Source organism: Venturia canescens, chromosome 1, assembly GCF_019457755.1.
Source record: "Venturia canescens isolate UGA chromosome 1, ASM1945775v1, whole genome shotgun sequence".
Taxonomy (NCBI): domain Eukaryota; kingdom Metazoa; phylum Arthropoda; class Insecta; order Hymenoptera; family Ichneumonidae; genus Venturia; species Venturia canescens.
In genome coordinates this window covers 17,454,693-17,470,161 of record NC_057421.1, presented here as the reverse complement: position 1 = coordinate 17,470,161, position 15,469 = coordinate 17,454,693, and the positions used below count along the sequence as shown (strand labels likewise).

The 15,469-nt window shown below is 39.1% G+C and overlaps 2 protein-coding genes across 4 annotated transcripts in view; both read left to right on the top strand.

The window, feature by feature from the left end:
• The first annotated feature begins 488 nt into the window (after window positions 1-488).
• LOC122418190 (pancreatic lipase-related protein 2-like) lies at window positions 489-8,087 on the top strand. Of its 3 annotated transcripts, XM_043432388.1 has the most exons (9): window positions 489-4,538; window positions 4,765-4,955; window positions 5,066-5,146; window positions 5,228-5,487; window positions 5,597-6,071; window positions 6,776-7,027; window positions 7,150-7,264; window positions 7,347-7,565; window positions 7,935-8,087. In XM_043432388.1, the coding sequence occupies exons 2-9, from the start codon at window positions 4,826-4,828 to the stop codon at window positions 8,017-8,019; spliced, it is 1,617 nt and encodes a 538-aa protein (XP_043288323.1). In that variant the 5' UTR covers window positions 489-4,538; window positions 4,765-4,825; the 3' UTR covers window positions 8,020-8,087. The 3 variants fall into 3 exon arrangements, with proteins under 3 accessions (XP_043288323.1, XP_043288388.1, XP_043288243.1); XM_043432453.1 differs by having other exon boundaries at window positions 489-4,955; window positions 5,078-5,146; XM_043432308.1 differs by having other exon boundaries at window positions 489-4,955.
• Window positions 8,088-9,340: 1,253 nt separating this feature from the next.
• The window catches only part of cdi (center divider), a 44,736-nt gene continuing 38,607 nt past the window's right edge, over window positions 9,341-15,469 (top strand). Inside the window, exon 1 of the mRNA XM_043411629.1 lies at window positions 9,341-11,981. Within this exon, the coding sequence (XP_043267564.1) occupies window positions 10,620-11,981 (1,362 nt within the window). The 5' untranslated portion in view covers window positions 9,341-10,619. The remainder of the gene's footprint in view (window positions 11,982-15,469) is intronic.

The following is a 15,469-nucleotide window of genomic DNA, read 5'->3' as shown; positions in this document are numbered from 1 at the left end:
CACACACACACGGACATTGACACACAGCGAAATTGTGAGCTGCATGCTTCGAGAATGGAACGAGGAAAGATATTCCAAATGAAGATAAAACATTTTTAATCGTTGGTTCCGCACTCGGTTCGAACGGTTTCAATTGTTTTAAGTCATTTTCCAGAGACGTCGCAATCGCCATTGACTCGTTTTTATATCACCAGTGGAATGAAAAGCCTCGTTTATTTATTTACAAAACATTCTGCAGAGTAGCGAAATGTTAATAGTCGTTTAGTGGAGTAAATGAGATAGAGAAAAGGGGAGAAAAATGTATGATGTACATTGTGAGCATGGCGAATAGCGTTTTACATTTGCCATCGCTCGCGGCATGAGAATTGAAAATGATAAAGAAACACGAGGAGACACTTTCTGCGAGCACAGAGCCAAGCCTCATTCATTCACACGGACATGGTAACAACATTTCGGGATGGCGGGGGTGGGGGGGGGGGGGGGGGGGGGGGAAGAAAATGCATCGCTGTGACAACAGAATAGTAAGAGAAAGGAAGCAAAATATGAGGAAATTTATCGAAAACTGAATTCCCGAATACTTCGGCGATGAAAACAATGGTGGAATGAAGGGGAAAAAATGTAGCTGCTGTCGGCAACCACACGCAGGCTCGGAGACAAATATATCTATCAGTATTTACACTTATGAAATTACCAAGTTTGTAGGATTTTCAAGTGCGAAAATTACAACGCTAAAAATTGAAAAAAAAAAAAAAAAAAAAAAAATTACAAAACGACGCAACGGCGTACGTACCGTTTAGACAAATATTGATACGCAAGGGAATGTGAAATGCGAAATTCCCATAGAGCGCGTATGTACGATACGTACAATTTATTGTAAACAAAAAAAAAAGAAAAGAAAAAAAAACAAACAAACGTCGAATCAAAATGACGAAAAAAGCTTTTGAATCGTTGAATGGGACATTCGCGATAGACCACTGACCATTGGACGCTCTTATACGAACCAAAAGTCACTAAGATATACGAGAAATGAAGCAGGCAGAGTCGCAAAACAGCCGTATATTTCGGTCAATTAAAGCCCCATAATCTGTCGAGTTCGTGTGTATTGTTCATGTAGAATCAACAAAGAAAAAAGAAATGTGAAGACACGATGAAAACTGCACTTTAAGAGAAACAATGAAAAAAAAAAGAATTGAAAAAAAAAACATCACATCTATACGTGTACACACAAACACAATAGTGCCGCATAAAATTTCTAAAATACCGTGCGTATAATGAAGAAAAAACGTGAAATCTTAAGCTAATAGTTATATTATTAAAGTTGTTCCGTTGATTGTTTTTCTAATATAGATTTTATTGAAAACGTAATTCACAATCTCACACGACGCGTGACACACTCGCGAGATCGTTCATTTCGTCGAATTATTGAGGGGGGAGAAGAAAAAAAATAAAAACGATGCACGATCTCGTAAAGTCACAGGGAACTCTTGGAAGAATGAAAGAATAAATGAAATAAAAAATAAAAAAATAAAAAAAAAAGCGCGCGCGGACTTGGACTGGGAATTTTTGGAAACGGTGCTATTTAAACACGGTGTTATTTCATTGAAAAGAAAAATAATAATAGAAAAGCGAGATTACGCCGTGCGTTATTTTGTTTGTTTTTTTTTTTTTTTTTTTTTTTTTTCGTGGAAACGCAGCGCCGATTTTAACCACAGCGCGTTTGTTCAACTTCTGCTTTGAAAATCAATCTCGATCGGCAGTTTGAAGCCACGAATACGCGATGAAAGAAAAAAGTGATCGCGGTCAGCGGAGAATCGCTCGTCCATCAAACGAAAAAAAAAATAAATAAATAAAGAAAAAAATGAAAGAAAACAAACAAAACATATGAAAACGAGACGAAAACAAATTCGGTCAATTTTCGCGAGTATACCGGATTTCCTACTAGGCAATTATCGTTAGTAACAAAACAAAGGTTCTTAGTCAATGCGAATTAATATGATATATAAACAGAGAAAAAAAAATACCTAAATAGTTGATATATCTCGCTTGTAGTATATATTTATTATTGCCGTTTATTGGATTCGTCACTCCGATTGTTTATCATCATCATCATCATCATCGTATAATTACGATTATTAAAGAATCATTGTAAATGGTATGGTTGAATCTCGTTTTATAATCCAAATTAGATCCCAATTATATTGAATCTTGTTATATTCCTATAGAAAATATATTGTTCATTGTTTTTTCTCGTCTACGGTAGCGTAATAGTTATTTAACAAAAGATATATCGTCTTATATCGATTTTTAACTTTTGTCTCCATAATCGCGGGATCCACGTTACGATCGGCGGTATATGTATAGTGAAAAGAATAACAAAAAGAAAAAAAAAACCAAAATAAGCGGAAAAGTCCTTTCGTCGTCGTTTCGCCTCCTTACCACACCCTGCGCGACATCCTTTTATGTATTGGCCGCTCGGAATTATATACTAACGCATTAATGGAAAGACACGGATTTACGTCACGAGACGAGACACGGTCACGGTAGCCCCTACACGAGTATTTTTCTAATTTGCAAAGTATAATAAATTAAAAACGTTGCATTATCGTTATTAGAGTATATACGAGTGAAAGAGAGAGAGAGAGAGAGAAAAAAGTGAAGAAGAAAAAACAAAGGAAAACAAGACAAAATATAAATATCTATATACATATATATAGAAATATATATGAAATATATAGTGAATATTTTAATTAGACGAGTAAAATGAAGAAGAAAAAAAGAAACGACGGGATAATGTTATGGATATTGTATTATAAAGGATGGTTTGGAGCGTTCAATGGTCGAGAGGTATCGCGAAAGTCTCGTTATCGAGGCCCGAAATTGCGCAATTAGATCAATGTAATTTTTCATTACGATACCGTTTCAATTCCAAAGATTGAGAGTATAAAAGAAGGATTGATGAGAAAAAAAAATAATAATAAATAAAAGTGGTGGGAGGCGAAGAGAGCCGACCCAACGATCGCAATGAATAACAAAGTCGAATAAAAATGTCGACGAGGTTGATGGGGCTCTTGTATACGCATCGACCGATCGATTAAACGTCGTTGATAATTAATTAAGTAGGCGCGTGGACTAAAAAGAGGGTGATATCGTACTAGAAAAGATATGAAGGAAATGAATTTTTAAAAAATAATTTTTAAAAATAATAAAACGACGGCTTGACACTTGAACGGGCATGAAATACTGGGCGACTTATTATAAATGCTGAATAAAAAGTAAAACAAACGGTTTAGCCCTCAATTATATGAATGTCTGCAAAAATGATTCATTTATTAAATAATGAAAAAAAAAAAGAAAACAAACGGAATAAAACATTGAAGAGGGCCAGCGTCGGAGAAAACTTAAAAAAATGAAAAAAAAAACGTACATGTTGAAATAACGAACGAGGAGACCCCGACAGGATTATAACGAAACGCGTATATATGGAGAATATTAATGTAATAATTACTTTGTGTGTGGAGGGCAGTATGAGAGAGTATGAGAGCGAAAGAGAGAGAGAGAGAGAGAGAGAGAGAGAAAAAGCGAGCGAGTGAGAGAGAGAGAGAGAGAGCAATCGAGAAACAAATCGTTCTATCAGTCACCTCACCTATAATATACAATGTCATAATAATATGCTGCCATACATATAAATATATGTCTACAATAAGAAGGTATATTACTAAAATATTACGAAATAAATATGTTATAAGTATTATGAGGAAAGCTATCTGAATTTAAAAAAAAAACGTTGTGAAAAAATCACCCAAACTCTGACATCTTTGAACTCATCACATTCTTACATGTACATTCGCCATATTTTTATTATTTTCATCAACAATTATTCGTAGTCAAAGATATTTTGATGGTTCGCATCTACCAAAAAAGCACACGCGAATCGATGAGCGAGGTTAAGACGAAAATGGAAATCCTGAGAGCTCGTGAAACGGTCTTGTTGAACTGCATACACAGTATTTTCGATATCCAACACGAAAAAAAAAAAAAAAAAAAATAAACATGGACGTCACACGTAACTGAGCACACCGAAGGAGCTGGACTCTCCGGTGTAGTGCGTCGGTTTGTTTGTGTCGAGACACTCACAGTTATTGCGGTCACCGGGCGAAAGTACTGAAGAGACAGAAAGCCGCGATCCAGCTAATCGGGAGGCAATTCGAGCGGGATACGTTAAATGTTTTTTCTCGTTTTCGTGATCAAATATATCAAATCGATCAATGAAATATGGAATTTTGTCGATGACCCGCATTTTATACGCCAACAAGTTTCCCGATGAATAATGTGCACAGTCGAACAAGTCAACAAGTTTTTTCCTCAGTGTTAAGCCATGCGGATAGCAGGAGCGAGTAACAACAAAGAACGAGTGAACGTGTTCGGTGTGGAGATCGAGTGACAGTCGGCGGTAAACTGCGGGCAAACGTTCACGACGAACGCATTGCGACAGATTTCTGCTTGTTTTGGTTTTTTTTCTATTCTCGTTAACTTTGACGGTGATGCGGGTCTTTGGCAATTTTTACGTATATAGAAGACGCGAATCACGGAATTAAGGCAGTTGCCGTTCGACCGAAAGAGGGAGAAACGCAAGGAAACGAAACTTCGAACGAATCGAAGATCAGAACGGAAAAGAAGACAAAGACTGAAAACAGTGTCGAATTACTTTCTTCGGATTGTTGAGTGAATTAAAAAAACAGATTAAAGTTTTCGTTTTATTTATAGATCCAAGACTAATGTGTGACATCAAGGAGGGAAAGTATTTGCAGTTACTTTCGAAAACTTAATGTCGTCGTCGAAACAAGGGAAAATAATGAATTTTTTTTGGAAATCGAACGGTGTGCATCGCGTCAGTTTTTTTCTCATCGTCTCCGTTGCGGTCATCGCGTCCGGGCATTTGGATAAAATTCGAAACGGTATTCCACCCATTTTTTTATCGATTCAGTGCACTTTTGTTGAATATTTTCGGTAACCTTTGATTCGACGAAGATCTCATTAATTCTTCGAGTCTTGATGAAAATTACAGCAAAGTTTATAGGTCGAAGGAATCGAATGATAGGACGACGAATCGGGGGTCGCGAGGAATTCAAGCCGAAAGTCTGTTTCGGTGAGTCGAGTTTGTCCGCGCACATTTTGTTCCGGTGAAATAACCAATCAATGCGATTCGCTACTGTTCGTTGGTACACAGATCTACTCGGATGCTTTTCGGATCCTGCTCTGCCCTTGAAACGACCTCCCGAGCATCCGAGCGTCATACAGACTCGATTTTTGCTTTATACCCGAGAGAGAATCGACGCACCTGAAGTGGTGGCGTACGGGGACGCGACTGAATCGATGCGCAGCTCTCATTTCAACGCGACGAGGAAGCTCAAAGTCATTATCCACGGATTCAAGGGCAGTGGAAGTGATCCCGGAGCCATTTTTGGTGCCAAATCATTACTCGAATTGGTGAGAAGCCGTTTTTATTTTTTGTTCAACGCGTGACAGAACAAAAAGCAGAAAGATATTTCGATTCTCAACTTTATCGCATGTAAAAATCTTATTTGTGTGGGCTCAGGAAGACGCAAACGTGATTATTGTCGACTGGGCGAAGGGAGCTGGAACGACTTACCAGGCTGCTGTCGCAAACACCGAATTAGTCGGTCGCCAATTGGCGCTCGTTCTTCTCGATGCTGTTAAATTGGGGACAAGTCAACGCGACATTCACGCGATGGGTTTCAGTCTTGGTGCTCACGTCGCAGGTTGCGCCTCCGAGATGTTGAAGAAAAAGAATCTCCTCATAGGACGCATAACCGGCCTGGATCCAGCCTCGCCACTTTTCCGTCGTCACCTCGTTCGCGAAAGATCTCGCAAACTTGACGTTACGGACGCAAGCCTCGTCGACGTCATTCACACCGACGGCTCGGACGATTTTAGCGACGGCTTCGGTCTATTAAAACCCATGGGGCACATCGATTTCTTTCCGAACGGCGGCAAAGAGCAGCCCGGCTGTAACGACGTCAAAAATTCGGTCGTGTATTCTCATTTTCATGGTACGCATTCGCTCAAATTGCCTGACTAACCATGTCCGAGAGAATTTTCGAAAAGTTCATTCTCTTCGTGACAAAAGAATCGGGGAGTGAAATGGAGTATCTTTACACCAATACTATGCAAATCTTCCGGACGTGTTAGAAGTCCTTGGCCGCCCTGTAAACAAAATGTTTGAATAAATAATACCTGGTTCAAGGAAATAGTTTTAGTTTATTCAGATGGAAAATCAAATATTTTGAGAGTTGGTTAAATTTAACATAAAATCGTACATTCGTTAAAATAAATAATAATCCTAAAGATAAACGGTACCTGTTTCTTGTTTTTTCAAAAGAGGTTGGAACATACAGCGGCATAACTTCGATTGTAAAGCGGTATAATTCTGGTTAAGTAATCGTACAAGCGTGCCCACACTCATGTTCAGAAAAAAGATCGAGGAGATGAATCTGAAGACAAAGATTAACTGGATCGCGGTGGTTTCTGGTTCCGGTTAATCTTTGTCTTCAGGTTCATCTCCTCGATCTTTTTTCTGTACATGAGTTTCTGAACCAACTCTCAAAATATTTGATTTTCCTTCTGAATAAACTAAAACTATTTCCCTGAACCAGGCATTATTTATTCAAACGCTTCGAATTCACTGCGCGGAGCGTCCTCGAGTGCTGCATTTTTCGTTACCTGAAATAATAATTTTACGAAAAATATTTCGCAGAGGAAGTTCTAGACCGTGACATAGCCTGCAGCCACTTGAGAGCATGGCAAATGTTCGTCGAGACCGTACGCAGCCAATCGGGAAAGTGCAAATTCACCGCTTGGCCCTGTCCCCAAGGAGCAGATTCGTTCGAACGAGGCACGTGTTTCCCTCTCGAAACTGTCAAATGGTCACAGGAAATGGGATACGCTGCGGATCACGGGGCCCTTGGAATTTATTATCTGCCGACGCGAGCTGAGCCACCATTTTGCGGTAAAAACAAAACGATCGAGCGCATTTTACTCTTCCCATTTTTCTGACAACCGTGGAAAATATTTTTTCTCCTGCGTAATATTCGATTCGCGAGATTCCACTCGAGCGCTATTTTTCTGCAGGAGATCCCATCAGAGCAGCTGTCATTATTTCCGAGGATGCTCCCAGGACTTCGGGTACATTGTACTTGAAAATAAAACACGCGAACTCGACGACAACCGTACCAATTCGTTGCGAGTAAGTCGATCCGGTGGCAAGGCGATACAGACTTCCGTTCAAAAGCAGTAGGATCCTCATTGAATTTTCAAATTTTCAATAGATTTCGTAGGCTGAACGAGAGAAACGAAGCTCGAACAGCTTTTTATCGTATAGCTGCAGTCGAGTTTCAATCGATAACCGATAAAGTCGATACAATCGAAGGGAGCATTTGGTACCAGGTCGATAAAGTCGAGCTCGAGGAAGAATCGTCGAATACTGTGTCACAGGCTCGTACAATTCAATTGGATAAAATGATCATCGAAGACAGGAGAGGAAACAGGTGCATAATTTATTTTTTCTTTTTATTTTCCATGCTTGAAGTGAGAAAATCACACGACGAATCAATGCTGATGAATCAACTTTGATTCATTTTCACAATTTAATAATCTCATTCAGGAAATATGATTTTTGTCTGGAATAAGTGGGTGAGCGAATGCAAAAAACTTTTTTGTTCCTCTATTCGTGGGCTCCGACGAGGACTCCTAAAATTAATCTTTTTCGTTGCATCTGAAAAGTCATTGTCCCAATATTGAAGCTTGACAATACCAAAAGTTTACACTGGAAGCGAAACAAGGATTTCGTTACTCTTGTTTTTTTTCCTCATCCATTTAATAAGTATAATTAAAGGAAATGAAAAATGAAAATACAGGTGGGAGCATTGCAGAGCCAAGACGACCGTGGGCACGAACGAGAATAGCGTGATGTTTCACAACAGAGCGTGCACGATAAACTAATTTTGTCACGAATTGGTACCAGGTGTATGGGTGTTGGGGAGTTAATAATAAAGGCAAATTGACAAATCTCTATTGTACACACAAGTTTTACCAAGTCAACCCATTTTTTTATTTACTAACGCGAAAGATATGATGAAAGAGAAAAATTAAACACAATGTTGGGAAGACATGCGCAAACTTATCTACGACTGATAAAAACGTTCGAGAATTACGACGTGAAACAACACTAATTTGAAAAGTCACGTTATAAAGCTTACGGTTAGCCGCAAGAAGAGAGAAGACTTTTCTTCGTATTATGATTTTCAATGGACGAAAAAAACGTTGCTGAGTTTTTCGCGAATACTTTAAGGTTAACACTTCCATTTGTCAAGCTCGGGGACGTTTTTTGTGGCACCGAGAACGTTTTGTAATTTAAACTTAAAAAAAAATAGATAATATAAAGCGAGTGAACAATAATTCATCTGCGAAAGTGAATAGAAATTATAATTGAGAAACGAGAAGAATAAGAACGACTGTAAAATAAATCGACGGCTATTGATTTGGAATTAACCACAATAGATTATGCAATTCTCGTTTTTATCGACTAGCCACAAATGCCCGCCTACAAAGCGATTTTCAAGATATTCCAAATATTGGAAAAAACTTTAGCAAGGAAAAGAGAACAATGATATGACTGTAAAACTATCATATGACAAGGTTATATTCAAATGTACGCACCCGATGCCAAACCGAGTCCAAAGTCAAGTTCTCAGATTTTTTTTCCGCGCATTGTAATCGACAGTAGTCCGCAAACAAAAGCACACCGTCACTATTAATTGTAACACGTCGCGACTGCTCGCTTTTATAATTCTTTTTTTCATCAAATTTTTACACGTATGAATATAAATATGTTCACGTGTATCTCGATCGCATCGTTTTTATGATCAACCTGATCAACGAACGAAAGATCGTTATTACTTCCATGATAATAATTGGAAAGTTCATGAGGTTATTTGTTCCGCAACTGGTTTGAATTTTAGGAATTTTGGTCGGCAATATAGACTACGCAGGAATTTTGCTGCTGTCTTGATGGTCGGTATAAATTGAAAACACTAAACGCACCAATACATACTGGGGTTATCTGCCCAATGTAAACACAACAAGAACGTTGGGATACACGATGCACTGCACAGTCGTTCTCTCCTCGAGTGGGGATAATACGAAAAGATTTGAATGTGTGAGAAGGACGCAACGGCGAGGAGGGATGATGGGATTGCACTTTCGTTATTTCCGTTTCTCACCGGTAGGCGTCCCGCCCGTCACTAGTCGCGCGCGCGCGAGGGCTCATTCTCGTAATGGCCGCCGTACTGTGGCGTTGTCGGTGTGTACAATCGAAAGAGACGTCGCCGTCGTCGTCTCCGTTGTCGGATCTTTGATCACCATAGTTTTTGTGTATTATAATTTGAACAAGTCTATGCCAAGAACCGTTTGTTTTTTAACAGCGCTCTTGTATTAAAAATAAAACGCAGCAATCCATACATTTATGTGGTGTAGTGAAACGAAATTCAGACAAATTCATCTTTTTTCTTTCTCCGTTATACATTCATTCGTTTCATGCGAATTGAAGCAAACTTAAAATAAAAACCGCGCTCCTTCAGTGTATTTGTTTTTCGTCTGTCGTCTTTGCCGGGGAAATGATCGTCGGAACTTCGTCATTGTTTACGCGTCTGTCCGCAGTAGAAAACGAAGCTCCGTAATTCGTTGCGTTTCGATCGAACAATATTTTTCTTCCTTACAATTTTTGCATCCTTGTTTTGCAAACTTGCCTTTCAACTTGCTAAACTGAGTGCCAATTTTTTCGTGTTTTCCTTTCGTAACTCTTTACTAATTGAATATCTGTGGTACCTTGCGCGTATTGGACGAACGGAGCACTAAGAACAACTGAACAAAAATAAAAAAAAAAAACAAAAAAACAACATCAGTATTTTCGAGGTCAGAGAAATAAAAGTCTGATGTACGAGGACTATAAACATGGAAAGTGACAGAACGCTGAGTTATTTATCTCCATCGAAGCATCTCTAACCTCACTTTTTTCGAGCAAATGATCGGATAAAACGACAACAGTCCGATTCGTCGAAATACTAAAAATATATTGCCAAGAAATGTTACGGAAGTGTTTTCTAATCCAATTAACAGAGAATGTTGACTAAGAAAAAGTGAACAATTGTTACGAAACCTTGCTGAATCAAGGACTCGATAGTTTTTTCCGATTCGATTGTGATTGTTGTTTTTACGATTCTCTCGTTGTTGTGTGAAGTTTCAACGTCAATGTTTCCGTCGCGTATTAGTGACAAATAATTGTTGAGTGAATAGATTGGAAAACGTAGCATAAAATTGGGTAACCACAGAATAAATCTCGCCAAGAAATAGATCGAAATTCCGAATGAGAAATTAAGAGATTCGTGTGGACATCATAGACAAGTGTATAAGAAAGAAATTTTGGCAGCGCTTGGTAGGAAAACAATGATTTTTGAGGAAAAACGAGGGTGCAGGAAAGACTGATGAGAGAAAAGTGAGCAACGAAATAAGCTGCTGTATCTCGATATGTTGATAGTTGCCGAATGCTTGAACTATTTTATCGTCGTGAAGAGAACGACGTAACGCTCGATGCAATGTTCGGCAATGTTTCGTCGTCGTCGAACTCTCCTGGTCCACCGGGAGGACAAACGACAATTGGAAAAGTTTGTGCGAGGCAAAGCACCAATAATTGTTTATCCTGCTTCACCTCGGAGGAGAATTCTCCCTTCAACAACGACGAGAGACTGAAGCCTTGGCGAGCCAAGGAAAATTGTTGCGTCGTCTCGGAGGCGCCTTCCAACCTGCAATCCTCAACGGTGAATTATTCCTCTACCGTAGAAGCGGCAAGACCCTGCAGGACAGAAACAAAAAATGCTCATTCTTACGCCAGCAAATATTCTGTCCCGAGGGAAGGAAATCAGTGTGTCAAATCTGGGAGCTCACCAAAAATTGCTCCCGTTGTAATATCGAGCATACACAAATGTTCCTCGAATCCCAATTGTCCGAGTGTTTCAATGGCAGGGGGCACGCAGACTATGAAATCCTGTACAATATTAAACCCTCCCGGTAGCTCTTCCAAAATCCTCAAAAATTCATCCTGCCAGCAGCATAGCGAAACAATGAATTCCAGAGACTCGTCCAAGGCCAAGAGACTATCTTTGTCCGGGGCTCGAGACTGTCATCAGGCGAACGATTCGCAAACGAGCAATAAATATTCAGTTCCAAGGGAACAGCTCAGAACAAATAATTCCACGAGTATGGGAATCTCGAACGTAGGTAGAAATTTGTCGGACGTTGATAATCACGGCGACAGATCATCGGATATAAATTCTTCCAACGAGCTTTCAAACACGATTGTCTCGTCGGCTTCACCGTCCAAAGAAAGTTACCTCGATCAGCTAAGATTTTCTAAAACTCCTAGGCAATCTTCCTCAAAAGGCAAAGAATCCTTGACGAGTACACCCAGTTACGTTAGTCGTGATAAAAATTCTTCCTCCGAACACAACTCTACCAAGGCTGTTGCACCAATCGATAATTTTACAACTTCGATACCATCCCGGGACGAGAGACGCGACGAGTCTCGATACTACCAACAGGATCTTGACGGACAACAGAGTTGTATGAGCTTTTTGCAACAAGATTTACCCACGGAACTACAATCCTCACCTAGAAGTTACAAGGATCGTGAAAAATGCCGAGATTCTTGGAGGCCCACCGAACTTGAAAGCAATCCTAGCGCTCTTCCAACCGTTTGCTCTAACGACTTCCTACCACAAGATCAATGCACCAAAAGACGGACCGGTGCCTCCTGTCAAGCCCTCAGACACGCTGTTTCATCCCTCAATCGATTGGATGACTTTTATCTCGAGAAAATTGGTGCTGGTTTCTTTTCCGAGGTTTTCAAGGTGAGAAATCTCCTCTGTACCATCAATTCTCATGAAATTTAACGACGCTGAAGTTTGCAACGTTCGAGTCCAACGAAATGAACGAAAAAAACATTTGTAATTCACTCATTTTTCGGTGCGGATTGAAAAACTACGAAATGCAAATTCGACAGGGAACGAAATTGGAGAATTACTGGAATCATTGGAGGGTTTTTTTTACATCATTTTGTTGGACTCCAACGTTGCAAACTTCAGCGTCATTGAAATTTTATTGTATGAAAGAAAAATTCTTCCATTCACTTATTTCTGCTAATTGAAAATTTTGTCAAACTGATTAAATTTCATTTAATCTTTTCGTCAACACTGGGACGTCACCAGCGATTCTCATACTCAGTTTTCTCTTTTCTTTGTTCAATGATTGTCTAGTTTTATCACGAATATTTTCTCTAAATTGTCAGTTTTCGTGGAATTATTAAAAGCTCAGAATATCGTGGAGTATCCTTGACTGGTATTGACTTTGGTATGAAAACTCGTACAAAGTTCTCAGGCTTTTGCAATCACAGGCCAATAATCGATAAATCGAAAGTTGTCCAGTTGCAGCAGAAAAAAATCCGAGTGTCTCGCAGCACCTCGACTTTTACAAACGATTAAAATTATCATCGAGTTCTTGTAAATGCACTTCATTCAATGAGACAAACTCGATAAATTGATAACTCGATAAGATTTCTAACAATTGCAATCATCATTGATGACTCATTGACAGCTGAATTAAACATTTTTTTAGTCTTTTTGTATTTATTTTTTAACGCTCCATGGACGAAAGGCTCAGTTACTTTTTCCATTATTATTCCCTGCCACATTCGTGCAGACTGAAACCTTCGAAAAAAAAATCCAAAAGTAAGAATCCAATTCGGTGAGAAATCCAAAAAAGGGAGAACCATGGCACACGAAATTCTGAATCTGAGTCTAAAATTCTAAACCCACAATTATTCGGAGTCCAAAAACCAGATGGATTATTAAGTTGCCATCAATGAATATGGCTGACGATCCTCGATTTCTGGACCAAATTTTATAAAAACAATCTCGAAAAATCGTGTCCACTCACTTTGAAAATAGTTTCCCTTAAAAAGTCCCCACATTTTATGTTTTCTCTTATTTTTTCTCTTATTCGTATTCTCTTATTAGAAAAAACTTTCTGAAAAAAGTTTCATTCGCATCGACTTTTTCCTAAAAAGGAAAACTTCAATTCAGCTATTTTTTTCGAACTTTTGGTTTGAAAAATTTCGGATGTGCAAAATTCGCGAATGACGAGATTCAACGTCGTTACACCTGTACTTTAATAAATTCTCGACGATGCTTAAATGCGTATAACTCACGTAAGTTTCCGTTCTTTCTTATCTGTTGGATTAATATTCGCGCTGATTAGATACGCTCGTTGCGAGAAGGACGACTAGCCCCGTATAGACCTGTAATCATTCCTAAGCACCGAAGAATAACGTTCTTCTTCGCGTACATTCCAACTTCAACACATATTCATATATTTCTATACATACATAAATAAATATAAAAGTAAGATAGTATTTATACGTAAGACATGTGTGTACAAACGTAATTCATGCGAAGCATTTTCGCGTGATGTTTAAGCCATCGGTATGATCACGGTCGGATTTACTCGCGTGTCAAAATTACGTTCGTTTTTCCTGCTGTCTTTCTACGCCTGCTTTTATTCCTGTCAGTACGTTTTTTCGACTTTTTGCTGCGTTTATTGCGGAAAGATTCGTTTCGGACTCTGAAGATGAAACTTGTCGAAGGGATATTTACAAATATCTTGCGCAGACGAGGCGTTTTCTTCGGAAACGATATGATTTTTGTAAAGCTTATCTCCGCGATAGGTTTTATCGAATTTTCCGAACTTTTGAACAACGCTGGCGACGATAAGCTCTGCCATCTTGTAAGATTCTTGGGAGACGAGATTTTTATTTTTTCAACGCGTAATCTATCATAGAACTTTGTTTGCGTTTTAAATCGTGTGTAACCAGCGACGTTGATTTCTGTACGAGAGTCGAGGGTTTCGAGACATCGAACAAATAATTCGAAAGCAAATCTCGATAGTATTTACGAATTGACTTCATTTTTCGCCTACTCCTGCGAAAGAGGGCTCGAAAATTCCGCTGATTTTGCACGCTGTGGCGGTATTTATTTCGCAAATTTTTTCAGGCTCGTGATGATTCTGGAAAGGATTTATGACTGCGAGAATGTTTGAAATCGGATTAGCAAGGCTCGCTCCAATTTCTCAAAACTCCATTTTTCGAAGCTCCGCGTATTTTTGTCAGGCTGAAATAATCGTGATGCAACAACGCTCATAATCGAAGTCATGCCACGTGAAATTTTCGAAAATCATTCATCGAATCGAGTATATAAAATTGACTGAAATGAGGATCTCTTCGTTCGAGGAAAATTCTTTTTCTCTCATCAGTCAATGTGTACTTGCAGTCAGCCTGTGCCCATGATTTGAAAAAGTTTTGAATGCCAGTTCCACTGTTCAATTCCACTGTGCCTCTTTCGAGTCAAACTTTTTACGAGAATCTTGCGAATTTCAATTATAATTGAATTCAAAAGTTTCAAGTTCCTCCCCAATTGCGCCATGTCCCAAGCGGAAAAGAACCTGGTGATGTGCAGTGAAAATGTATTCCTTACGTTCCAGTACACCGGAGCAATTTCAACCGTGCGAGGATAAAATGAACATCCTCAATAACTTTGATAGATTGTTATTATACGAGGAAGACTTTGAGGGGAGACAACTCATTCGAAATGTATTGCGTCGTATACGATTCGTGTGAGAAAGCAAAAGAGAAAGAAATATAATTGCAGAACATAGAGAAAGAATCATCGGACTACCCAGCACGTTGATTCTACGAGTATCGCATGCGCCGGGCGCTCGCGTCAAGTCGTGCGTATGAAAAGCTTGTACGAAATCATTCAAATCAAATTCTTGTAATGTGACGTGGTACTTTTGCTAGCATGAATAACCATATGTCAATTCCATCGTAATCGTTGTACATACACGCATATTACTGCAACTCATTGCAGTAATGTTCACTTATCCATCACGCCGTGATCATACGCCGCGTTTCTTTATGAAGATATTTTCTCTCGGTTATTCCGTAATGGAGTCCGATATGAACCGAGGCGAGCAGCGAGCACCCAGGAATCGTGGTGCTGTATTTGTGTCTTCCGTTTCACATTTGAAGAGAAAATATTCAGAGTCGCGTGCATAATTAAGGGGGGGGGGGGGGTGTCCTGTTTTAGAAAGTCAAAAAATCGATTGTTTTCGGGAATGTTTTTAGGATAGACGGAAATAACTCAGCATAGCGAACTTTTCGGTATAGTTTCAAGGATATATCAAAAGTACAAAAACATTTTTTTAATGTGAGAAATGCTAATTTGTACTATTGAAATATTCTTGAAATTATATCGAAAAGTTCGCTATGGGTGAGTTATTTCCATCT